We start from the raw sequence: 24,789 nt of genomic DNA, 5'->3' as shown, positions 1-24,789 counted from the left end.
TTTGAGAGGAGGAGCCCCTTCTCGATGCCAGAGTGCGCAGGGTTGTCACAAGACAGGAGTGGCTGGGAAGGAAGAGGGCTCTGCCCGAATAGCTCTCTAGAACACGTGGCCAGGACTTTTGGCTACTTAAGGGTGAGTCTCGTGACAAATGGCTGAGGAAGTCAATGTTCGAATATGAGAGATGGACAATTGGATTGTGCTTTTGAACTATTTCTGTGATTTTACAAATTAAGAAACTGAAAGTTGTGTCTTCAGGCTTCCTATCAATCAACATGAGTCATGTTAATTAGAGACTGGACCAAAGAAAAAGTATTTGGGGAGTTTGGGCTTTTTGCCCAGGACTTTGATTAACAGCCTGATGGAGAGTCTGAGTGTGAGGAGCCTACAGAGGCTATAGAAACCCCACCCCCACCCCCAACTGGGGATTTGCATGTACGGGTGAGAAGGGTGCAGGGGTGGCCAGAGCAGTTAAGGAAGCTCAGAAAGAGGAAGTGAGCTCAGCTGTGCATAGTCTGCACTCCCAGGGGAGGGGTTGGGAGGGGCTCTTTGCAAGAAGCCAAGGTTTCTGCCTCCGGAGGAGAAGAGCCTGTGAAGAGTGTTTTTGCCTGACTAAAAGTACTGGACATTTATAGGGTTAATTTCTTGTAAATAGACTTTGGCTGAGAAGCAACTGTGTGGGATTTTATCTTATCAACTTGGCCTCATGCCTGGATTTTTTGGCAAGTTGAAAGACATTGTTTAGTTTTGTGCTTGGGCAGTTCAACAAATGTCTTTGTAAATAGACTCTTGTTCATTTTGAAACTTTTGTGTTTGAGTTTTAATTTGGGGCTAATTACTGGCCGGCTGCTGTGCAATTACAGTCCACTCTATATGTGTGGACCTATTTCTTGGTGGGCTCATCATCAGGACAGAACACTTGGGTACCAAACTCTTGAGGGGCTACAGAAATATCCTCACAGCCAGAACAATAGCCTTGCCCTGACACCGATTTTATTGAAAACCTGGGACTGCCCACACCCATCCAGTTCAGATTTATATGCATGAAACATTCACGCTGACCACAAGGGGGCGCTGCCCTCGTAGCACCTTCGGGGCTGCTCCTGGGGCATCAAAGGCTGCCCTGGTTCCCCCGGCAGAAACAGGAGCAGAATCGGCTGCGTCTTCCCAGGCGTTTGCACAACCAGGCCCATCCAGAAAGACCCGTCAGGCAGGTGAGGCAGGTGTGCCCGGCCAGGTGCTTCACTCGTACTTGCAGAGGTCCTTCAGCAGCGGAGGCAGGTCCAGCCAGTCAATGTCCAGGCGGTGGCTGATGTGCTTCTGGATGGCCGCACGGCAGAGGGTCTGCAGGGAGGGCACTGGGAGGGAGGGGGAGAGAGGGGGGGAGGGTGAGTGTGCGGAGAGGCAGGTTCTCTCAAACCAGCTTTAGAAATGAGGGTGAGACCAACACCAGTGGGTCCTTTGTGCAGCTTAATTCCTCTCTGGACTGGGCAAGTCCACCATTAATGGCCAGAGGTTCCCATCTCCCTCTTGCACTTCCAGCAGACTGGTGAGATTGTGGGGTATATTTTATTTAATGGGGCTGGGGGGAGGTGCCAACGGTAGAACATTTTATACATATAGAAACATATTTTCCTTGTATGGTGTGGCTAGTGCTAATTTGTAATCCCAGACTCTTCCCCATTCTGCTAAGTTTATGGCACATGCGAAGTTCTGGGCCCAGGTATCATCATTTCTTTCCCCTCCTCCTCCTCGGCTGTTTGGTCAGCAAGGAAGAGATTGCATAATCTTGTGCCCTCGTCAGACCACACCTGGAGTGCTGCGTTCAATTTTGGTCACCCCACTACAAAATGGACACTGAAACTCTGGAGAAAGTAGAGAGAAGAGCAACCAGAACGAGAAGGGGACTGGAAACCAAGATACATGAAGAGAGAGAGGTTGCTGGAACTGGGCATGGACAGCCTAGCTGGGTGGACATGACAGCAGTACACAGAAATTTGAGGGGTTGCCACGGAGAGGAGGGGGTTTTACCCTCCCCCAGTTCCTGGGAAGCCTTCGGAGCCCTGGGAGGGTGAAACACGAGCCTACTTGGCCCACTAGGAGTTGGGAAAGAGGCCGTTTCCAGCCTCCAGGAGGCCTCCAGGAGGCAATAGAAGCTGTTTTTGCCCTCTGCACGCATTGAATTATGGGTGTGGGCACTCACCCAGGCACGACAGCACATGCACATGCTCTTTCGGCACCCGAGGGAAAAAGGTTTCACCAACATTGCTCTAGACCAAGTGCAGAGAAGAGCAACAAAGAGAATTAAGTTATGAAGGAGAAAAATGATAGCAATAGCAAATAGCAATAGCATTTAAGATTTATCTACTGCTTCTTAATGCATTTACAGCCCTCTCTAAGCAGTTTACAGAGAGTCAGTCTCTTGCCCCCAACAATCTGGGTCCTCATTGGACCCATCTGGGAAGGAAGGAAGGAAGGAATAGGAAGAGCCCCTACACTTATCTACTGCTTCCTAATGCTTTCCCAGCCCTCTCTAAGTGGTTTACAGAATCCGCCTCTTGCCCCCAACAATCTGGGTCCTCATTTGACCCACCTGGGAAGGAAGGAAGGCTGAGTTAACCTAGAGCCGGTGGTGAGATTTGAACTGCTGAACTACAGCTAGCAATTAGCTGAAGGAGCTTACAGGGCTGCCCTCTAATCACTGCGCCATCCTGGCTTTAAAATGATGAGTTACTCTTTTATAAAGGATAGTTAATTACTAACAAGTACGTACGTATGTATGTATGTATGTATGTATGTATGTATGTATGTATGTACGTATACTGTATTTACATTTATACATATACGTTTATATATAAAGATAAGCTACAATACTCTTTTATAAACTAACCCAGGATGTATTGAGTAACACAAAGTAGAGTGACTGGAGATAATTCCTCCTGGAACAATCCAAGATGACTGGAGCGCCCGTGGTCAGTCTATAATGCAGGGAGATAAGAAAGACACCCAGGGCCGAAACTACCACTGGACAAGATAAGACAGCTGTGATTATGGAGAGAATTGTCATGCTGACCTTTTAGAATATGGAATCACACAGAAAATCCGATTCTATGTTCTAAATAAAGGGCTTGTGGCTACTGCCCAGACAGGGGGGAAGGCAGTGGGGCAGGGAAAACGGAGCCCCACCCCAGAGCCCCCAATTTGCACTGAAAGAGGTTGAAAGAAGATGCATAGGCCACGCCCACAGTGTGGTAGTAAAGATTTTGGTAGCCCATCACCGGTTGTGGGACAGGATGATTAGGCGTGGTGTGTATTGTGCAGAAAGTATAAAATGTATAGATTGTAAAATGTGCTTTTGTACTCAATCCAACTTGGGAAGAGACTTGGAGGCCACCTTCGCAAATACTTTCTCTCTCTCAATGAACCTTTGACTTGTGAATCAGATTTGTCCCAGTATTGTGAGTATTGAAATAATTAACGATCTTATCTCACATGTGTGATGGTCAAGGGAACTCCGCATGCTCAGGGGTGACATGGGAGCAGACTTCCAATATCTGAGGGGCTGCCACAAAAAAGAAGGGCCCTGAATGTGAGAAGACACACACATAAACTGGGTGGAACCACCCTCAACAGCAGCCGCTGCGAGAGGGGTCTTGGAGTCTTGGTGTACAACCAACTAAACAGGAGCCAGCAATCTGCAGTGGCAGCCAAAAAGGCCAATACGATCCTGAGTTGCATTAACAGAGGGATACAATCTAGGGCCAGAGAGGTACTAATACCAACCCTAGTTAGACCACACCTAGAGTCCTGCATTCAGTTTTGGTCACCACACTACAGAAAAGGCATTGAAACTCTGGAGAAAGTGCAGAAGAGAGCAACCAGGATGATTTAAGGGACTGGAATCTAAAACATACAAAGAGCAATTGCAGGAACTGGGCCTGGCTGGTCTAGCAAAGAGAAGGACCAGGGGAGACAGGAGAGCAGTCATCCAATATTTGAGGGGCTGCCACAGAGACGAGGGGGTCAGTCTGTCTTCTAAAGCACCAGGAGGCCAGACAAGGAACAATGGATGGAAGCTGACCAAGGAGAGATTCAACCTGGAAATAAGGAGGGACTTTTCTAATGATGAGAGCAATCGACCAGTGCAGGGTTAGGCAAAGGTGGCTCTTCTATGACTTATGAACTTCAACTCCTTGAGCCAATCGTGCTAGCTCAGGAATTCTGGGAGTTGAAATCCACATGTCATAGAAGAGCCACCTTTGCCTACCCCGGGACCAGTGGAACAGAAGTTGCCTGAGGAGGTTGTGAGAGCTCCAACACTTCAGACCTTCAAGGGGCAATTGGACGGTCATTTGTCCAGACTGGTATAAGCCCTCCTGCTTGAGGAGGGGTTGGACGAGAAGACTGGGCTCTGCCTAAAACTCAGAAGCACAAATGCAGCCTTGGGGGTCTCCTCTGCCTCCCCCCCTCCTTCCCCCCCTTCCTACAGGGCCAGTGTTGCAGGGGTCCTCTTGGGGGTCCCAGGGTCTTACCCCTCCCCCGGTGAGAGAAAGACATCCACGTTGCAGAGTGAAAGCTGCTCCTGGACAGAGGGATTGCCTGGCGAGAGTGGACAGCCAATTATCTATCTATCTATCTATCTATCTATCTATCTATCTATCTATCTATCTATCTATCTATCTATCTATCTATCTATCTATCTATTGGAGTTATATGCCGCCCTTCTCCAATTGTCTGGAAAGGCATCAGATCTCCTGCTTGAGCAAAGAGTTGGACTAGAAGACCAAGTTGAACAGGAGCGAACAGGGTGCAGCAGTAGCCAAAAGGGCTAACACAATCCTGGGTTATATAACCAAGTCTTTGTGGAAGGGCAGCATACAAATCTAAATAATAATAATAATAATAATAATAATAATAATAATAATAATAATAATAGCAACAACAACAACAACAACAACAGCAGCAGCAAACCAATAAAGGGAGGGATAGGGTCAAAATCATGGGAGATATTAGTTCCGTTTTATAAGAGTCCTGCCTGTAGCCTTGACCACCCTGCCACAAAATAGATGCTGAGCTTTTGGGGGAGAAAATGCGAAAAGCAACCAAGAGGTTTAAAGACCTTTCAAGCATTGGGTGGGGCCAGAGGAGAGATAAGAAGGACCAGGAGGGACAGGAAGCATGAAATGACCCATAGTGGCGCAGCTGCTTCTGCCGAGTGCTGGCTGTAGTTCACCAGTTCAAATCTCACCACCGGCTCCAGCCTTCCGTCCTTCCGAGGGGGGTCAAATGAGGACCCAGATTGTGGGGGGCAAGAGGCGAATTCTCTACACCGCTTAGAGAGAGTCCAAATGCTAAATGCTATTGCTGAGGGGCCGCCACAGAGAAGAGGGAGTCAGGCTCTTCCCCAAAGCACCAGAAGGCGGAAGAAACAATGGATAGAAACCAAGCAAGGAGAGAAGCAACCTGGAATTAAGGAGAAACTTCCTGAGGAGGACAATTGACCAGTGGAACTGCTTGCCACCAGAGGATGTGGCTGCTCCATCACTGAGGGTTTTGAAGAAGCCACTTGTCTGAAATTGCATAGGATTGCTCCTGGCTGAGCAGGGGGTTGGACTAGAAGACCTCCAGGGTCTCCACCAGCTCTATTCTGAGTGAGCAATCGAGGTCTCCTTCCCTTCCTCTTGAACTGGGTTCCTGGCAAGTCCTGGAATGAAATCAGCCCCCCCCCTTCCAGAAATCCTCCTGGATATTGAAAAAAATTCCCCGCAGCTGTTGAGTTCGTCCTGTTTATCCTGTGCAGCCTCCTCCCTCAGGAATAATCTCCAAAAATAATTTTGTTAATTATAACAGCAACATCAAAGAGGATTGTGGCGCCTGGGATGAAGAGCCAACGCCAGATGCCCTGGTGGGACACTTCCCCTGAAGCTCTGTCCCTCAGAAAATCTCCCGGATGGTTTGTCTGGATTCTGTCTTGCAACGGCTACAAAGAGCATGTGGCATATTTCGAAACACAGAAACACAGACGGCAGAAAAAGACCTCGTGGTCCACCTCGTCTGCCCTTGCACTATCTCCTGTATTTTATCCTAGGGTGGATATACAGGGGTCCCTCTACTTACGAACTTCATTCATTCTGTGACCAGGTTCTCAAGTAGAAACGTTTGTAAGAAGAAGCCATTTTTCCCATAGGAATCAATGTAGAAGCAAATAATGCAGGTGACTGGGGAAACCACAGGGAGGGTGGAGGCCCTATTTCCTCCCAGGAGATTCCTAGAGAGGCCCAACAGAGACTTCTCCCTGCCTTTTCCAGCCCTGTTTCCTCCAAGGAGATTCCTAGAGAGGCCCAACAGAGACTTCTCCCTGCCTTTTCCAGCCCTGTTTCCTCCAAGGAGATTCCTAGAGAGGCCCAACAGAGACTTCTCCCTGACTTTTCCAGGCCTGTTTCCTCCAAGGAGATTCCTAGAGAGGCCCCACGGAGGCTTCTCCCTGCCTTTTCCGGCCCTGTTTCCTCCAAGGAGATTCCTAGAGAGGCCCCACGGAGGCTTCTCCCTGCCTTTTCCAGCCCTGTTTCCTCCAAGGAGATTCCTAGAGAGGCCCCACAGAGGCTTCTCCCTGCCTTTTCCGGCCCTGTTTCCTCCCAGGAGATTCCTAGAGAGGCCCCACAGAGGCTTCTCCCCGCCTTTTCCAGCCCTGTTTCCTCCAAGGAGATTCCTAGAGAAGCCCCACGGAGGCTTCTCCCCACCTTTTCTGGCCCTGTTTCCTCCAAGGAGATTCCTAGAGAGGCCCCACGGAGGCTTCTCCCTACCTTTTCCGGCCCTGTTTCCTCCAAGGAGATTCCTAGAGAGGCCCCACGGAGGCTTCTCCCCACCTTTTCCGGCCCTGTTTCCTCCAAGGAGATTCCTAGAGAGGCCCCACAGAGGCTTCTCCCTGCCTTTTCCGGCCCTGTTTCCTCCCAGGAGATTCCTAGAGAGGCCCAACAGAGACTTCTCCCTGACTTTTCCGGCCCCGTTTCCTCTAAGGAGATTCCTAGAGAGGCCCCACAGAGGCTTCTCCCCGCCTTTTCCAGCCCTGTTTCCTCCAAGGAGATTCCTAGAGAGGCCCCACGGAGGCTTCTCCCCACCTTTTCCGGCCCTGTTTCCTCCAAGGAGATTCCTAGAGAGGCCCCATGGAGGCTTCTCCCCGCCTGTTCTGGTTACAGTTTCAGAGACACGGGTTTGTAAGTGGAAAATGGTTCTTTAGAAGAGAAAAAAAAGTCTTGAACACTCAGTTCTTATCTAGAAACCTTCCGAAGTAGAGGCGTTCTTAGGTACAGGTACCACTGTATGTTTATCCCAGGCGTGTTTAAATTCAGTTCCTGTGGATTTACCAACCACATCTGCTGGAAGTTTGTTCCAAGCATCTACAACTCTTTCAGTGAAATAATATTTTCTCACCTTGCTTCTGATCTTTCCCCCAACTGACCTCACATTGTGCCCCCTTGTTCTTGGGTTCATTTTCCTATTAAAAACATTTCCCTCCTTGTTGTGATTCAGCCTGAGGCTCCTCAGGGAACAGCTGGAACTCTGCCGGATCCATGCTCAGAGGGGAAGGACGATGAACAAGAGGGGGAGGACCAGGCAGAAGAGGAAGAGGAGGAGGGAGAGCAGCCTGAGACCCCATGGGGGGGGGGCTCTCCCCAGCGAGTAGCCTGGATTCATTAGATGAAGATGCCCAGGCTATCATAGATATGAGGCAGAGACGGGCAGCCCAAAGAAGGGGCCAATTAGCAAGGTATTTCCATCCCTGAATTGGTAACAGCTGGGTTTGGGTGTGGTTCTCCTCAGCAGGGTTGAAAAGGCAGGCCCGCCCTTCCTGTATTGTGGAGAGTTATCAATTGGGAGTCCTGTGACCTTGCTTCGATTCTTGGCGTCTCTGAACCTGGCTTGTGGCTTCGAAGGCTGAAGACTTGGGGGAGGCGTGGGTTTTATTACCTCCAGTGTTGTTTTTGCCAGCAAGAATCCTGTTTTATTGCCTGGCCGTCATGAAACCTCTGTGAAGCTTCATAACGTTCCTGTCTGTAAGAACAGTTTTTGTTACCTGTGTTTGCTTTCAAATGTATAAACTGCCTTTGCTTTTTACCAGTGTGTCTGGATACTCTTTTTAGTTGGTGTTGGCATCTGGGGGGACCCAGACAGAACACTCCTGAACCTTATTTAACCTTTTCACATATTCAAATGTTTCGATCATTTCACTTGTGCTCAAAATCTTTCCGGCGAACTCTGGGGATAACAGAATGACAGGATATCAGAGCTGGAAGGGACCTTGGAGGTCTTCTAGTCTAACCCCCTGCTCAGGCAGGAGACCTTATATACCATTTCAGACAAGTGGATGCCCAGTCTCTTTTTGAAGGCCTCCAATGATGGAGCTACCACAATGTCACCTGGAGGGACCTAGAGGAAGAGACTTCTCGGTGGCGGCCCCGGCCCTCTAAAACCAGCTCCCTCCAGAGATTCGTACTGCCCACACCTTCCTAGCCTCCTGTGAGGCTCTAAAAACTCACCTTTGCTGGCAGGCTTGGGGCCGTTGAGTGTTAGGCCTAGCTCCGGCCAAGGATTGGAATGTATACGGGATGAATGTGGACAATTGTTTTAATGAACTGGGGGTTTAGATCAGATTTTTAAGTGTAGATTTCTTACCTATTGTATTATTGTATTTATTTTTGTTGTGAGCCGCCCTGAGTCTGCGGAGAAAGGCAGCATAGCAAACAAGCAAACGTCTGGAGGCAACTTCCGTCCCACAGATTCATTGATCCATCAGGAAATTATAGGCTGGATTTCTCCTTGATTAATTTCCATCCATTGCTTTTTATCGGGTGCATTGGAAAATAATTTGACCCCGTTTCTTATATTTGGGGTGGGGGGAGTGTCCAAACTATTTTCCACAGCACCAAAGGAGACCAGGCAAGAAACGATGGATGGAAACTGTTGTGATTCCGTCTGAGGCCCCTCAGGGAACGGCTGATCCTCTGCCGGCTTCCTGCTCAGAGGGGGAGGATGAGGAACAGGAGGTTCAGGCAGACAGGGAGGAGGAATCTCAGGCTGAGGGAGAGGGAGGACAGCCAGAGTCCCCCGAGAGGGAGCTCTCCCCAGCAAGCAGCCTGGATTCCTCAGATGAAAATGCACAAGCAATCATAGATCTCCGGCAGAGAAGAGCAACACAACGAAGGGGACAATTAGCCAGGTACTTTCAGCACTAAAGAGGCAACAGCTGGGTTTGGGTGTGGTGCTCTCTGGAAAGGCTGGAAAGGCAGACCCACCCTTCCTGACTTGTGGAGTATTATCTTTGGGAGTCCTGGGACCTGGCTGTGATCTTTGGCGTCTTGGAATTCTGGTTTGTGACTTTGAATACTGAAACCTTGGGGGGAAAAGGTGTGGGTCTTATTCTCTACAGTGGTGGGTGTGCCAGCAAGAAGTCTGCTGTATTGTCTGGCCATCAGGACTCTGCTGTGAAGTCTCATAGCCTGCCTGTTGGGAAGAACAGGTTTTTCTCTGTGTTTATTTTTCAAACTATAAAGTGCTTTTGCTTTTACCAGCGTGTCTGGCTGCTTTTTCCAGTTGGTGTTGAAGTCTGGGGGAACCCAGACAGAACAGAAACTAGCCAAGGAGGGAAGCCACCTGGAACTCAGGAGGAACTTCCTGTCTGTGAGCACAAATCATTGGTGGAACAGCTGCCACTTAAAGGTTGTGGGTGCGGCATCACAGCACAAGCCTTTGCCTGATAGGATGTCGGTCTCCAGCTCAGGCAAGGGGTCACTCGGAGGCCTCTGAAGTCCTTTCCAAAGGTCTCTGTGATGGTTCACGTCCTGCAACATGGGAAGACGAATCAAGGGAGATATTTCTTCTTCACCCAGAGGGTTCTTGGTTGATGGGATTCCCTTCCAGAAGAGGTTGTGACAGCTGTCAGCCTGGAGAGCTTCAAGGCAGGATGAGACAGATTCATGGATGCCAAGTGTATCATAGATGGTTACTGAAACAGATGTCCAAGTGCTGCCTCTATGTTGGTTGAGGCAGGCAGGGTTCCCCTGAGTACCATTTGTTTGGGGGTCCAGGGAAAGAGAGGGTCTGGCCTTCTCTTTCTGCTCAAGATCCCCATGGACAATTGGGGGGCCACTCTGGGACACAGAATGCTGGACTCGATGGGCTTTGGCCTGATTCAGCAGGGCCCTTCTTGTGTTCTTATCTCTCTCTCTCTCTCTCTCTCTCTCTCTCTCATCTATCTATCTATCGATCGATCGATCGATCGATCGATCATCTATCTATCATCTATCATCTATCATCTATCTATCAATCATCTATCTATCTATCTATCTATCTACCTACCTACCTACCTACCTATCTATCTATCTATCTATCTATCTATCTTCCCTTGAGTCCCATTTGTTGGGGGTCCATTGAAAGGGAGGGTCTTGCCTTCTGTTTCTGCTCAACATCCCCATGGACAATTGGGGGTCACTCTGGGACACAGAATGCTGGACCTGCTGGGCTTTGGCCTGATTTAACAGGGCTCCTCTTGGGTTCTTATGAGGAAGAGGAGTGACCAGGCCCTGCTGCTCCTGCCTGTCACCTGCACTTGAAGGGAGGCCAACCCCTCCCTGCTCTTCTGTGGGACCTGAGTGGTTCTGCAGCAATTGCTCCCAAGTGGGAAAATGAAACACAAGTGAGTCACTGAGTTTTGAGAGACACCAGGCAATTAGAGAGAAACCTGGTTCCCTCCTTTCTAATTATTGTTTTGTCCATCAGTCAGGTCAGGGCTGTGCATAAGTGCACCATTGTGCCTACCGTCCCTGTCCTCATGTTTCTCTATTATTAGTGCCCATCTCGTGTTTATATACATGAGATGTATACTACCAAGAGGTACTTGGCAAAATAAATGAATAAATAAAAATAACCATTGAAATAGCAAAGTGCATGAAGACACCTCTCTCTTTCTCCCTCTGCTCCTAAGTCCCTCGAAGCAACAGCCTGTGTCAGGCGGCTCATCCACAGGCCTCAGGAGGAAGGACCGGGTAGTTGATGCACACAACTCACTACTAGACTCTGTAGTATCATCACCTGACCCCCAAAACTTGACCCTTCTTAGACTGTCCACTGTTGACCACTCCCAATTCCTCAGAGGTCAGTAAGGGCCGTGCATAAGTGCACCAGTGTGCCTTCCGTCCCCTGTCCTAATGTTTCCCTCTTACTAGTACCATGTATATAAATACTGTGTCTTTGTGTACACCAATACGTATGTGACAAAACAAATAAATAAGATAAATAAAACTTCCTGTGGTCAGCTGTGTCCAGATATACAGAGCTACGCAGCAGGACTGGACAAGATACCAGAATTTAATGTGTGGCAAATTCAGAACCATTGCAGAGAAATAATGAAGACACTTTTGTAGAAAAACAGTAGTAAATACTTTTACTCTTCAGTGCAAGCAAAATATCTTCTGTCTTGGTCAAACTTTGCTTTATCAATAGGCAGCAAAGCTCACTTGCATGTAAATACTCAGCCAACTCAGGTTTCTCCATATCAACACTGCAGCTCTAACACAATAATCAACTCACACTCAAAACTGCTCCAGCCAGATAACTAACAATATTCCCACCACCAAAACTCAACATAAACAGCCAACAGCTAACAATCATAGTAACGTTGCTTTGCATTTTATAATGCTCTGGACCAATCAGGTTGCAGTGGACACCCTATGACTCAGCATTTATTACTGTTTAACAAGCTTGCCTCCTTCTTCTACCTCATATGGTAACATAATGGAATGTCACCTGGGATTGAGCTCGTCCTTGACAGGCTGTGTTTCTTCCGCATGCTTGATATCGGCTGCCATAGCAACAGGGACGGGGGGGGGGGGGTCTCAGGTATTTGGGATGGGAAGAGAGCTGGTGTCGTCTCATGAGAAATGAAACGGAGGTTTGCACCTCCGCTCTGAGACTCCAGGTGGGAGAAGTAACTGGAGAGGAGCTTTCCCGCACCATCCTACTGGACGTTGATGGACCCTCAGTGCTGGACCCGCCCTGGGACGAGGGATTCTGGGTCACCTTCAATCCAGGGTTGGGTTGCTACCTGTGCAATAGGCCAGTGATTTTCAACCTTTTTGGAGCCGCGGCACATTTTTTACATTTACAAAATCCTGGGGCACACCACCAACCAAAATGACACAAATTAATTAAATAAATAAATAAATAAATAAATAAATACATACATACATACATACATACATACATACATACATACATACATACATACATACATACATAACCCCCTTGTATATACAATCCCATGTAACATCCCCTTATAAATACAGTCAATCATCAATCATCCCTACTCAAATTTATATCTCATTTCTGGGTACTTCTCCTGTCTTTCCCCCTTTTCTCTCTCATGTTTGTCATTTCTCTCTCTTCCTCCCTTTTTCCCTCATTCCTTTTCCCTCTCACTTCTCCTCTTTTTCCATCCCTATCTCTCTCCCCCCCCTTATGTGTGTGTGTGTATACACACTGGAACCATTTCCAAAACCAGTTGAGGGCTGGGGTTTTTTCTCTTTTATTCTTTTCAAAAAGAGGTGTGGGCTGGGGGGCATTTCTTATTATTTGGGTGCTTTTTACCATATGCTTCAAGAATCCCCCCTCTCTCTCTCTTTTGTTTCTCTCTCCTCTCATTCTCTGCCTCAATCATTTCTCCTTTTTTCTCCCCTTTTTGTTCTAATTTCTCTCTCCTTTCCTCTCCCTATCTGTCTCTCTTGCTTTCTCTCTCTCTTGCTATCTCTTTTTCTCTTATTTTCTCTCTCTCTCTTGTTCTCTCTTATTTTCTTTCTCTCTCTCTTGTTCTTTCTCTCTCTCTCTTTCTCTCTCCCTCCCTCTTTCTCTCTTTTTCTCACTTTCTCTCTTGTTTTCTCTCTCTCTCTTGCTTTCTCTCTCTCTCTTGTTTTCTTTCTCACACTCTTTCTCTCTCTTGTTCTCTCTCTTGCTATCTCTTTCTCTCCCCCCTTTCTCTCTCTCTCTTTCTCACTTTCTCTCTATCTTGCTGTCTGTTGCTGTCACTCACTTTCGTTCTCTCTCCGTTCTTCTCAGCGGAGGCCAGCGAAGGTGATATTCAATGTCGGGAGCGCGCGGGCAGTTGCGCGTGCTCCCTACCCCCCTGCTAGCCGCTCGGAATATTCAAAATAAGAAAAGCCTTCACCGGCGAAGGTTTTTCTTATTTTGAATATTCCGAGCGGCTAGCAGGGGGGTAGGGAGCGCGCGCAACCGCCCGCGCGCTCCCGACATTGAATATCACCTTTGCTGGCCTCCGCTGAGAACGGAGAGAGAACGAGAGTTGGGCCATTTTTTGTCTCCTGCGTTCCGGGTGCGGGAGGAGCCACGCCGAAAGGCAGGAGACAGCGGAGGAGGAGAGGGGGCGGGCGGGGGGCAGCGCCGAAAGGCCGAGGGGGCCGGAGGCACCGTGGGGAGGCAGGGGCGGCCGCGGCTCCCTTCCCTTCTGCTGCCGGCGCCTCCCCGCCCCCCCCCACGCGCTTTCGGGGAAGCGACGGTGCTTTGGGGAAGCGACGAGAAGCCATGGGCGCGAGGGGGACGACTTTCAAAGCAACCTTTGCCGGCCTCCCGTGGGAGGGTGCCAATAGTGGCGGCGGCGGGGCAATAGTGGGGGGGGGAACCGCCTCGCGGCACACCTGACCATGTCTCGCGGCACACTAGTGTGCCGCGGCACACCAGTTGAAAAACACTGCAATAGGCAACTGTACACGAGTAGCCGTCGCCAGATTGTACAATTTGTGTGCAACTGCTAGTCCTTCGGGTGCTGCCATCTTTTTAAAAGAATAAGAATAAGAATAATTTATTCACAACAACACTAAATAATGCTGTACAAATCCAATGATTAAAACTAAAGCCAAAAACCCACCATTTATCATTTAAAAATCATTTTCTTTCATTTTTGGTACTTTTTGCTTCCTGCGCATGAGCAAAAGAAAAACCTTGTGAAGGGGGGGCTTGCACACTGGAGATTTCGGCAATTTTTGTGTGGAAGCAAAAAAACCATCAAAATCTCACACACGGGTGCGTCCTCTCACAAGGTTTCAGCACATTGTTGCTGCCTGCGCATGAGCTGGGGATGCGCACGTGAGCACAGCGCACCAGTAGCAGCAGGCAAGAGGTTCCCTCCCTGCTTTCCACCTGTGACTTCAGCACCTTTGGGATCCGATCCGGCCTCGCTTTCACTACTGTCCGTTCAAGCACAGTCAAAGTAAGAGAGTCCCCAGGGAGTTCAGCAGCATAGAAATATAAAAACAAATATAATAAATATAATTAAATATAATTGGGGAACAATTTGTGACACAATTTCTGTTGAGTTTGATTTTTGAGCTTTTTTATAGTTAATTAGGCAGGCTGGTTTCAAAACTCTCATTAGTTTTCTCCTGCCACGTCACATTTTTCCTCTACTCCTTGCATATATAATTAGGCAACACGAGCATCCAATTGCATTTTTGACACGGCCTTCTTGGTAACTTCCTGGAAAATCTTGGTGCAGTCAGTGATGGGCAGGGTGAGCGATTCCACCAAGATTGGAAGGTCACGGAGTCATGGGATCAAGGCAGCTGGGATGCACATCGGGTGGCTGACTATTGCTGGAGCATCAAGTGAGAAGGTCCATAGATGTCCACACTCCAGAAAAAGCTATAAGCCAAAAGTTTTACCTTCATCTCTATAATTACCCTTCAATAAAACAAACAACTGTTTGTATGAACACAATTTAACTTGTAGTAACTATTTCAGCCTTTGTATGAATAAAATTATTCTTTGCAGTCAGTATATTTGATAACTTTTTACTTTCCCTTTTATGCACAATTTGTATGACTTTTGTGAGTATCCTGTAGCTTAAAAAGTTGATGCCATGGACAAAACCTGTGGGTATTTTTGGACCCAGAGGCCAAAAAACAAGTTGAAAACAAGTCACAGATTCAAGACAAGGGAATTGCTCTTCCCCAGTATAACTAAATGAAGTTCCTGGTCTCTAAATCAATGGAGTGGGCAGTGGGAGCTTTTCTTCCTTGAGTGTTGAAGGGAGACAGGCCTGACACTGAGTGACCCTGGAGCCTGGACTCCTCAGTGGTCATCTTGAGCTTCAGCCGCCCTCTATTAGAGGCAAGCTGGCCATAAGATATGGGAGGGGGGAGGGAATTGCTGTGCTGGAGCGAACTGGGGGGAGGGGGGGACTGAAACCATGCGTCATGCCACCCTGAGACCTTGACTCACCGCTCCAAAGCCAGAGGCCTGAGAGGGGAAGCAACAGGCTCTCCACTTGGCCGGACAGCAAAGGGACGTTACCAAAACAAACCCTTAGAATGTAACTAGGTATTTACAACCGAATCCCCTATGCAGCTAGACTCACAATCCTAGGTTTAGAAAGCTTAGAACTACGTTGTCTTAAACATGATCTAAGCACAGCCCATAAAATCATCTGCTACAACGTCCTTCCTGCAAATGACCACTTCAGCTTCAACCACAGCAACACACGAGCACACAACAGATGCAAACCTAATGTAAACCGCTCCAAACTCGACTGCAAGAAATACGACTTTAGTAACCGAGCAGTTGATGCCTGGAACTCACTACCTGGCTCTGTAGTATCATCACATAACCCAAAAAACTTTACCCTTAGATTGTCCACTGTTGACCTCTCCCAATTCCTCAGAGGTCAGTGAGGGCCGTGCATAAGTGCCCCAGCGTGCCTCCCGTCCCCTGTCCTAATGTTTCTCTCTTACTAGTATCATGTACATAAACATTGTTATATCTTTGTATACCACCAATACGTACTGGACAAAACAAACAAATGAAATAAATAAACTGGACAACAGATGGATAACAAGGGGGGAAGAGAAAGTGAACCAGGGAACCTTCACGCATGGATTTTAGTTCTGGCTTAGCTTTACTGTAACCACGTGGTCTTTAGTAAAAGTAGACTGGACCTTTCACACCAATGGAACCGAGGGTCTTTCTTTTCTAAGGAGCTGGGTCACGGGCAGGGGTGACAGGCCTCCAGCCCCACCGCTCCCCAAGGTCACAACTCCCCACCCTCCTGGCTTTCCAGAAGCCCATAAAGACCTGGCTTTTGTTATTTATTTGTTTATTTATTTATTGGATTTATACACTGCTCAAAAAACTAAAGGGAACTCTTAAACAACACAATATAACTCCAAGTAAATCAAACTTCTGTGAAATCAAATTGTCCACTTAGGAAGCGACACTGATTGACCATCAATTTCACCTGCTGTGGTGCACATTCAACTTTGTACAGAGCAAAATATTCAAGGAGAGCATTTCATTCATTCAGATCTCTGAGTGGTCTCTTTATTCTTTTGTGCAGTATATTTCCTGGCAGGACTGGAGCCCTTGAATGGCTTATGGTGGCCGTATGGGTGGATGGTTTTTTATGGCTTTATGGCTTTATTGGTGTTTTTATATTGCCGAATGGATGTATGTTTTAAATTAAGGGTTTTATAATTGCTTTTATTGTTTTACATTGCTTTTTTTATTGTTTCACATTACTGTTAGCTGCCCAGAGTCTGCGGCATAAAGGTTGCAGTGATAAACACATAATGCACAAATAAATACTAATTACATACTAATACATAAATAAATAAACTCCATGGCCAGTGAACGTCCAAGGGAAGATATTGGACGGGCTTTTCTGAAGGGGAAATGGCTTTGGGGTGGGGGGAGAATGCAGTAAGACGCAAGGCCTCAACAGAGGGATAGATTCAAGATTACATGAAGTAGAAGACCTCAGTGAGACTATACTGTGTCCAGTTTTGGTCACAACATAGAAAAGATGTTGAGACTCTAGAAAGAGGGCAGAGAGGAGCCACAGAGAGGGGGAGGGGTCACCAGACATGAACCAGACAGTCACCGACTTGTCTTCCATCTCATCGCTTGCTCCGGTCTTCCGTCGGCCAGGAAACATCAAGCGCATCTACCGCCTGTGTAGTGTGCCGCAAAGAGTCCTCTCCGGCCGAGGCATGAGAGCCCTTGGATCCACCCAGGGACTCCGCTTGGCTTTTCATCCACGATTCACTTATTATTTCTTAATTAGACTTCTGTGCTGCCTTTCTCTCACAACAAAAATAAATACAATAATAGAATATGTCAGAAAACTAAACTCACAATCTGATCATTAAAACAGCCCTCCGCATTCCTCCCATATACATTCCAGTCGTTGACCGAAGATGGCCTAACGCTCAACGGCCCCAGGCCTGCCAGCAGAGGCGAGTCCTGAGACTCTTGCAAAAGGCGATGAGAGTGGGGGCAGTACGAATCCCTGGAGGGAGCTGATTCCAGAGGGCTGGGGTCACCACAGAGAAGGCTCTTCCCCAGGTGACATTGTTTGGCCCAGGGAACTCTGTGGGACCTGACCAGCCGCTAGGATACATGAGGCAGAAGGCGGCCCCGTAAATAATCTCAGAAAAACGGGGCCGTGGAACATACAAACACCACAATTGAACAAAACATCCGTTGCCAGCAAGAAAATTGGGCGGAGCTGTTGCCTTTTGCAGAAGGAACGACAACTACGCTGTTCACTGCAGCATGGGATTTGTTTCTGGGCCTGAGCTGTCTACGGAGGCCGCCACTTCCATGCCCCTGACTCAGTGGATGGAGACGATGAGAAAAGGATGGGAGGACACCAAGAAAGCCCTCGCGCAAGCGGCAGAAGCCTACAAGAAGCAAGCAGGCCAGCACCGGTCGCTCCAAGTGCAGTAGCAGAATTGCACTGGACTCCACTGCCATGGACGTCACTGCATGTCCGCTTGAGATTTTGTTACCTGCCCAGGTGCGGTAACATAATTGTGCTAGTCTCTGCCAGCACTCAGAGCCACAGGGAGGGAGCACCCCTCACCCTTCTGCACGAGACCCCCCCCACCTGTCCAGATCGCCATTGTGGCTGCCCCCTCCCCCATCCTGGTGGGCTTCTCTCAGACAGGCAGGTGAGTCTGCGGAGAGGGGCGGCATACAAAGCCAATAAATGAATGAATGAATGAAGGAAGGAAGGAAGGAAGGAAGGAAGGAAGAACGAAAGAAAGAAAGAAAGAAAGAAAGAAAGAAAGAAAGAAAGAAAGAAAGAAAGAAAGAAAGAAACCAACCAACCAACCAACCAACCAACCAACCCCAGGACACTTAAGCCCTTTTGGTTTAGGTTTCTATTTACTCATTCATTCACTGATCTTTGTATTCTAACTCTGTTTTTAAAACGATGACCTGCCACGTCCCCTTCAACTCTAATAATGTCCGTGGGGTGAAAGCTGCATTACTGTTTTTTTTAAAAAAAATAGAATTTATTAATGGCAAATCTAATAAATGATCATGATAATGATGATGATGATGATGATGATGATAATTTTCAGTCTTTTTATAAAAACAATAAAACAATAAATATAGTAAGTGATTCTGCATTGTTCCATCATTGCATCTTCTTCTTTTGAGCTTCATCACATTTTATATATTTGAACAAACTATATTAATATGTTGTTACAATAGCTAAAATACTCATACGTTGCTATGTACATATTTGCATATTATGCTTCTATTTTAGCCCTTTCTTTCCATTTTTGTCTTTCTATGCTCGATCCACTGGCCCCGTCTATGCCGTACTTCGAAATACTCTGAGTCTCTCCAGCCTCGCAAGTCCATGGTTGGCCTGTCCATCTCGGCACATTCACCCATTTTACTGCTTGTTGTGCTTTCAGGGGGGGGTCCCGAATCTTTCCAGAATTGGGCAGAGGTGGTCCTAGGCCCTGTGGTGATATGGTAAAGCTACATTCGTGTTTTTGCAGCACAAACGTCCCAGAGACCTGTGGCTCCTTAAAGATTAAACCGTAGTCATTGTGCCACAAAATCTTTGTGGTTCACGGCCACTTTGGGATCCATAAAACCTTCCATCATCGTACGTGTGTTAATCTGCAAGATGTCAGAAGGTGGTCTGATTGGCAGGCCATTTCTCAGGTGCTATTGGGGGCGCTGACACTGACCCTCAGTTGTGGGGCCAGGGTAATCTCCCTAGTATCCCATGCTAATCCCCTTTCAGCCCTCCAGAAACTCCCGGGCCAGAGCTGCCCTGGCAATCTTCCCATCAAAGTCCTTCAGGACTGTCACTCATCTCTGGCGTGGGAGGTGCAGCTTTACTCCAAGTTGCCTGATGAGCAAAGAACTTCCTGCTTCTGTTGTGGGTGGGTGGTTGTGGTCTGTGTGCGAATATCAATGACAGCTCCTCTCCACAGAGTTACAACATGGCCACCCAAACCCTTTGGCTTCCTGTTCCCAGCATGAGTTTGAGAAACCCCACGGCAGGGCCTGCTCTGTGGTGGCTCCGGCTCTCTGGAACCAACTTCCCCTGGAGATCTGCACTATCTCCACCTTCCTGGCTTCCCGAAAGGCTGTGAAAACCTGGCTTGGCGCCGATGAGCTACCCCAACCAGCTCCGGCTGTGGATATGAATGATTTATTGGGAGGTTTTGAACTGTTATCACATTGTTCTTAAAATGTTGTATGTTGCCCAGAATCTGGTAGGAGTTGGGTGGTTTATATATCAAAAAAATTAAATCCTTTGGGATTTAATACAATATAAATATACAATATACAATATATATGTCTTCTCTCTTTTAATATTAGATTTGTTCCATTGTTATGTTGTCTTTTATTATTGTTGTGAGCCGCCCTGAGTCTTTGGAGAGAGGCGGCATACAAATCTAATAAATAATAATAATAATAATAATAATTATTATTATTATTATTATTATATTATTATTATTATTATTAAATACAAATACAAATATAAAATAATAAAATAAAATAAAAATAATTGAATTAAACCAGGTTTCCTTCCTCCAGGATGAACAGGGCACCCAGAGAGGAAAAACGCCCCGTGGTGGCTGGATTCTCCCTCCCAAAATTCATCCCAGGTTCCTCTCACCTGCTGCTGCCGTTGCGCTGTGCGCACCGCATGGGGCGTCTCGTGTGCGCTGTCCCCAGCGTGATTTTGCTTCCTCACATGCGCAGGCAGCAAAAATGCACTGAGATCTTGCGAGAGAATGTACGTGTGTGAGATTTCAGAGAATTTTTGCTTCCGCGCACGTAGGGAAGCCAACAATGACCAAACTCTTGCGCGCCTGAGCGTCTCCATGCGAGGTTTTGCTTCTGTGTCTGCATAGACAGCAAGAAGTTCCCAAAATTAAAGAAAAAAGATGGGGGTGCCCGAAGGACTGGCACTGGTCGCGTGCAAATTGCACAATTGGGTGGCCGCTACCAATGGGCAGTTGCCACCCAACCTTGAGGGCCCCCCCTGCTCCCCGCTGGGCTCCCTCGGAATAAGAGAGGCGGAAGGAACTTTGAGGGTCTTCGAGTGCAGCTCTCAAGCAGGAGACCCCGTAAGAGGGAGGGCGAGTCTTTCTTTATGTGCCAAAAGAGTGCGTATGTACGGGGTAGCACTCACGCATGGGCCCACACCCATCCCCTCCCACACACATGCGCAGACACACCGTACACTCCTCTGCGTATGCGCATAGGCCTCACTGAAGCCTGGGATGGTGGAAAAAATGGGCAAACCGGAAGTTCAGAGAAAGGGACTCCGGATTGGTCCGTCGGGCTGTTTTTCACACTCTGGAGCCTGCAAGGAAGCTTCTCTGAAGGCTCCAAGGGGCAAAAAAAGAGCACAACAGGCAGACTGGACATCTGTTTTCCAAACTTCTGGTTTGCTCATTATGTGGCCTTTCGCCCGTCAGGACTTCAGGGCAGCGTCCAGAGGGAGAAACAGCCTTCCCCAAGGCTGAACATCAGCTGGCTAGTGCTGGCATGCGCATGGGGCTGCCAGAGGGCAAGGCCTCACGGGCCCTCCGCCATGGCTCCATGTGCCCCATCAGGGCCCGATAACATTCCAGCCAAGGGGCTGTCCAGTCCCTTAAAAGCCTCCAGTGATGACGGAGCACCTGCATCTTCTGAAGGCTCCACTGGTCCCAGGGGTTAGTGGTCCTCCCTCCCCGTCATTCTTTTTTCCCCCTTCTGGGCTCTGGGGATGTTTTTCCTATCGCAGAAAGTGAGGGTGAATGTGTATAATTTTAGAACAGCTGGGCGTGTGTGTGTATACACATACAATTTACATAGCAGGTAATGTATATTTTTGTGTGCCCTTGTGTGTAATATGTATGTACACCTATGGCATATCTACATAGGATTAAAGAGTATATTTTGGTTGTTCAGTAAACTCTAAACTCTTCAACACCACCGATAACACAGCTGTTCTCCAAAAAGACCTAGACTCTCTCTCTGATTGCTCTAACACCTGGCAGCTCCAAATCTCAACCAACAAATGCTCTGTTCTCCACATCGGTAAAAAGAATCAGAACTTCAAATATAAACTAAACAGGCAAAATCTCACAGACAACCACCACTCAGTAAAAGACCTCGGAATACGAATATCAAATGACCGAACTGCCAAAGCCCCCTGCAACAACATCACCAAGAAGGCTCTAAGTGTAGTCAGCTTTTGCCCAAGCAATCTCACACTACTCACCAGAGCTTACAAAACTTTCGCCAGACCCATCCTCGAATACAGCTCATCCGTTTGGAACCCATATCGCATCTCAGACATGAACACCCTTGAAAATGTCCAGAGATACTTCACCAGAAGAGCCCTTCACTCCTCCACTCGAAACAGAAGACCCTACGAAAATAGACTAACAATCCTGGGCCTAGAAAGCTTAGAACTACGACATGATCTAAGTATTGCCCACAAGACCATATGCTGTAATGTCCTGCCTGTCAGCGACTACTTCAGCTTCAACCACAACAACACAAGAGCACACAACAGATTCAAGCTCAATATTAACCGCACCAAACTTGACTGTAAAAAATGACTTTAGCAATCGAGTCGTCAAGCTGTGGAATTCATTACCGGACTCCATTGTGTCAACCCCTAACCCCCAACACTTTACCCTTAGACTGTCCACGGTTGACCTCACCAGGTTCCTAAGAGGTCAGTAAGGGGCCTGCATAAGCGCACCATCGTGCCTTCCGTCCCCTGTCCTATAGTCTCTCCTATATCTCCTATATCTTCTGTTCTACCTCTTCTATCTCACCTATCACTTCTTTCTCTTTTATCTCTTATATTTTACTCCTATACTGTATTTCTCTTCTATACTCTCTTTGATACATTCTACTCGTCTATATCCTCTATATCTTTCATTGTGTATTATTGTGTATTGGACAAAACAAACAAATAAATAAATTAAATAAATAATAGTAAATAGAGAGGGAAATTGCATCTCTTTGACGCAAGGAGTCGCCAGGGACCCTAATCCTCACCCAGGTGTAGGCCAAGGTGGCTCCTTTATGACATGTAGACTTCAACTCCCAGAATTCCTGATCTAGCATGATTGGCCCAGGAATTCTGGGAGTTGAAGTCCACAAGTCATAGAAGAGCCCACTTGGCCTATTCCTGCTCTAACCCTTGACATGAATGACCTCAAGTTGCCCACCTTTCACATGACCTTTAAGCCACTCCCACCTGGTCACATGACAAGCCACACCCACAAATAAGCCACGCCCACGGTGTGGTAGTCTTTTTTTTTTTTTTGCAGCCCTTCAGGGCCTTGTAGTCCACCTGGAGTCCAGCAGCCCAAGCTGGACCCTTCCGGCCTTTCCTACTTGGAGCCCACCAGGAGCTCCATGGGGGGGGGGCGGTTGGGGGGGGGGTTCTCGGGGCGGGGGAGGGGGCAGCGGGGCCAATACGTACAGCCGTACTCCACCTGGACGAGGCGGACGCTCTTGGTGGTGGCGAAGACGTCGACCACGGCGTAGAGGGGCCGCGAGCCGGGCAGCCCCCTGGCCACGGCGCCCATGTCTTCCCCGTTGATGACCGTGTGCAGGTGGGCCGTCCCGTCGGGCTGCAGCGTGAACAGCACCCCGATGCGGCTCTTGCGCGCCGTGGGCGGCAGCACGTTGGCCCGGTAGAGCTCGTCCAGCAAGTGGCTGAAGCGGCCCGGGCGGCTCCGGCCCACCAGCTTGTCGCGCGGGATGCGGGCGTGGTCGATGAGCAGGTGGGGGCCGCCCGGGGGGAGGCCCCGCCGCCCGCTCGCCGCCGCCTCTTCCCCCCCGGCGCGGTTGTGGCTGCGGGTGACGGCGAAGACCCAGCTGGCGCCCAGGCCGACCAGGTCGGGCAGCGAGTACTCGGGCACGGCGGGCAGGCGGCGGGGGTCGTGGGCGGTCAGCCCCACGCGCAGGTGGCCGCACCAGCCGGCCTCCTTCTCCTCGATCTCCACCAGGAACAGCTGCCCGGGCTCCAGCGGCCGGTGGCTGAAGCACAGCCCGTGCGCGAAGCTCTCCACCCGCGTGGCCCGCGTGCCCGAGGCGTCCAGACGCACGTGCGCCCCGTGGACCTCGTGGAAGCGCGTGGGAGCCGGGCGCGGGGACGACATGGCGGGATCCCCAGGGAACCGGCCGGGGCTATTTCAAGGGGGCGGCCAGGGGGCGGGCGCCCTCCATCCGGGACGCCCGGCTCCAAATAGGGAGAGGGGCGGCCGGGACGGGTCCTAGCGCCCGGCGCTCCCGGGAGGGGGATTACGGGACCAGAAGGGGGCTGCGAAGGTGGGAGGGTGGCGTGTGCTCGCCCCCGGGGCTCTGAGTGCTGTCGGAGTCCGGCGCAATTCTGTTACTGTACCTGGGCGCACCTGCGTGTCCGCGCGTGATTTCGCTACCTGCCCAGGTGTAGTAGCATTGTTGCGCCAGACTCCGCTAGCACTTGGGGGCGACCACACGTCCCCGTCCCACCTCAGCAGCCCCCCTCCGCACGAGACAACTCCCGCCCCGCCTGTCCAGATGGGCAACTGCCGCCCGCCAAAGTGGGCCAGCAACCGACCCCCGAAAGCAGCCCGAACGTTGGAACCCCGCCTAGCCCGGGCATCGGGAGCAGCTCTTCCGAGGGTCGACTGCTGGCCCCTCTTGGGTCCGCTAGGACCCGGCCCGACTGCCCCTCACACTATCTGGAGCCGGGCGCCCGAGATAAACGTCTGAACCCGGGTGTAGGAGCCGGGCTTCTCCTGCCAGACAACCCCCCCCCCCTCCAAACAAAAAAGATCTTGGGAGCGCCCCCCCCTCCAGCCTTCCAGCGCTCGATCCGCGGGGCAGCGGGGCTTCCAGGGGCCTCCCAGTTGCAGCCCCCTCCTCCCCAGTGGGCTCCGGAGTCGCAGCCAGGGCGCAACGGGGCAGCCGGACTCGGGGGGAGGGATGGGCCCCGCACCTGCCTGGGCTGCCATCCGGGGGGGGGAGTGCAAAGTGACCGGCGCGGCTGTCCCCCTCCTACTCCCCCAGCGTCGCCTCCGGAGTTCTTGGGGCGCCCCGGGGCAGCGGCTGGTCCGGGCCGGGCGGGCGCTGGCGGAGGGGCGGCCAGCAGGCAGAGGGGGCTGCTCAGGTGGGAACGGGGACTGGGGCTCGCCCCCTTGGCTCTGAATCCTGGCGTGGTCCAGCGCAATTACGCGACTGCACCTGGGCAGGTAGCGAAGCCGCGGGCGGACACACAGGTACGGCACGGGCGCCCCTACGTCTCCGTGCGTGATTTCTCTACATGCCCAGGTGCGATAGCAGAATTGCGCCGGACCCCGCCAGGACTCAGAGCCCCGCGGTCGAGCCCCCGTCCCAGATCCACCTGAGCAGCCCCCCCTCCTTCTGCCAGGGGGGCGGGGCGGGGTGGGCGGCTTCGGTGCGGGGATTCCCGACCGC

At 49.7% G+C, this 24,789-nt stretch overlaps 1 protein-coding gene across 2 annotated transcripts; it reads right to left on the bottom strand.

The window, feature by feature from the left end:
* Positions 1 to 1,147: 1,147 nt before the first annotated feature.
* Positions 1,148 to 23,579, bottom strand: NEURL2 (neuralized E3 ubiquitin protein ligase 2). 2 transcript variants are annotated; one of them, XM_070744316.1, is made up of 2 exons: positions 22,808 to 23,572; positions 1,148 to 1,355 (listed from the first exon to the last, which is right to left on the bottom strand). In XM_070744316.1, exons 1-2 carry the CDS (start codon positions 23,487 to 23,489, stop codon positions 1,240 to 1,242), a joined length of 798 nt encoding a protein of 265 aa, XP_070600417.1. In that variant the 5' UTR covers positions 23,490 to 23,572; the 3' UTR covers positions 1,148 to 1,239. The 2 variants fall into 2 exon arrangements, with proteins under 2 accessions (XP_070600417.1, XP_070600418.1); XM_070744317.1 differs by having other exon boundaries at positions 1,169 to 1,355; positions 22,821 to 23,579.
* Positions 23,580 to 24,789: the final 1,210 nt, after the last annotated feature.

The sequence above is a fragment of the Erythrolamprus reginae genome, chromosome 3, assembly GCF_031021105.1.
Source record: "Erythrolamprus reginae isolate rEryReg1 chromosome 3, rEryReg1.hap1, whole genome shotgun sequence".
NCBI lineage: Eukaryota > Metazoa > Chordata > Lepidosauria > Squamata > Dipsadidae > Erythrolamprus > Erythrolamprus reginae.
This window is presented reverse-complemented; position numbering and strand designations above follow the sequence as displayed.

Bases quoted from the DNA above. Each gene is read 5' to 3' on its own strand.
- NEURL2 (XM_070744316.1), bottom strand. From the start codon at position 23,489: ATGTCGTCCCCGCGCCCGGCTCCCACGCGCTTCCACGAGGTCCACGGG. The intron at 1,356-22,807 runs GTACGTATTGGC...CCTCCCTCCCAG, and splicing joins CGTCCAGGTGGAGTACGGCT to TGCCCTCCCTGCAGACCCTC.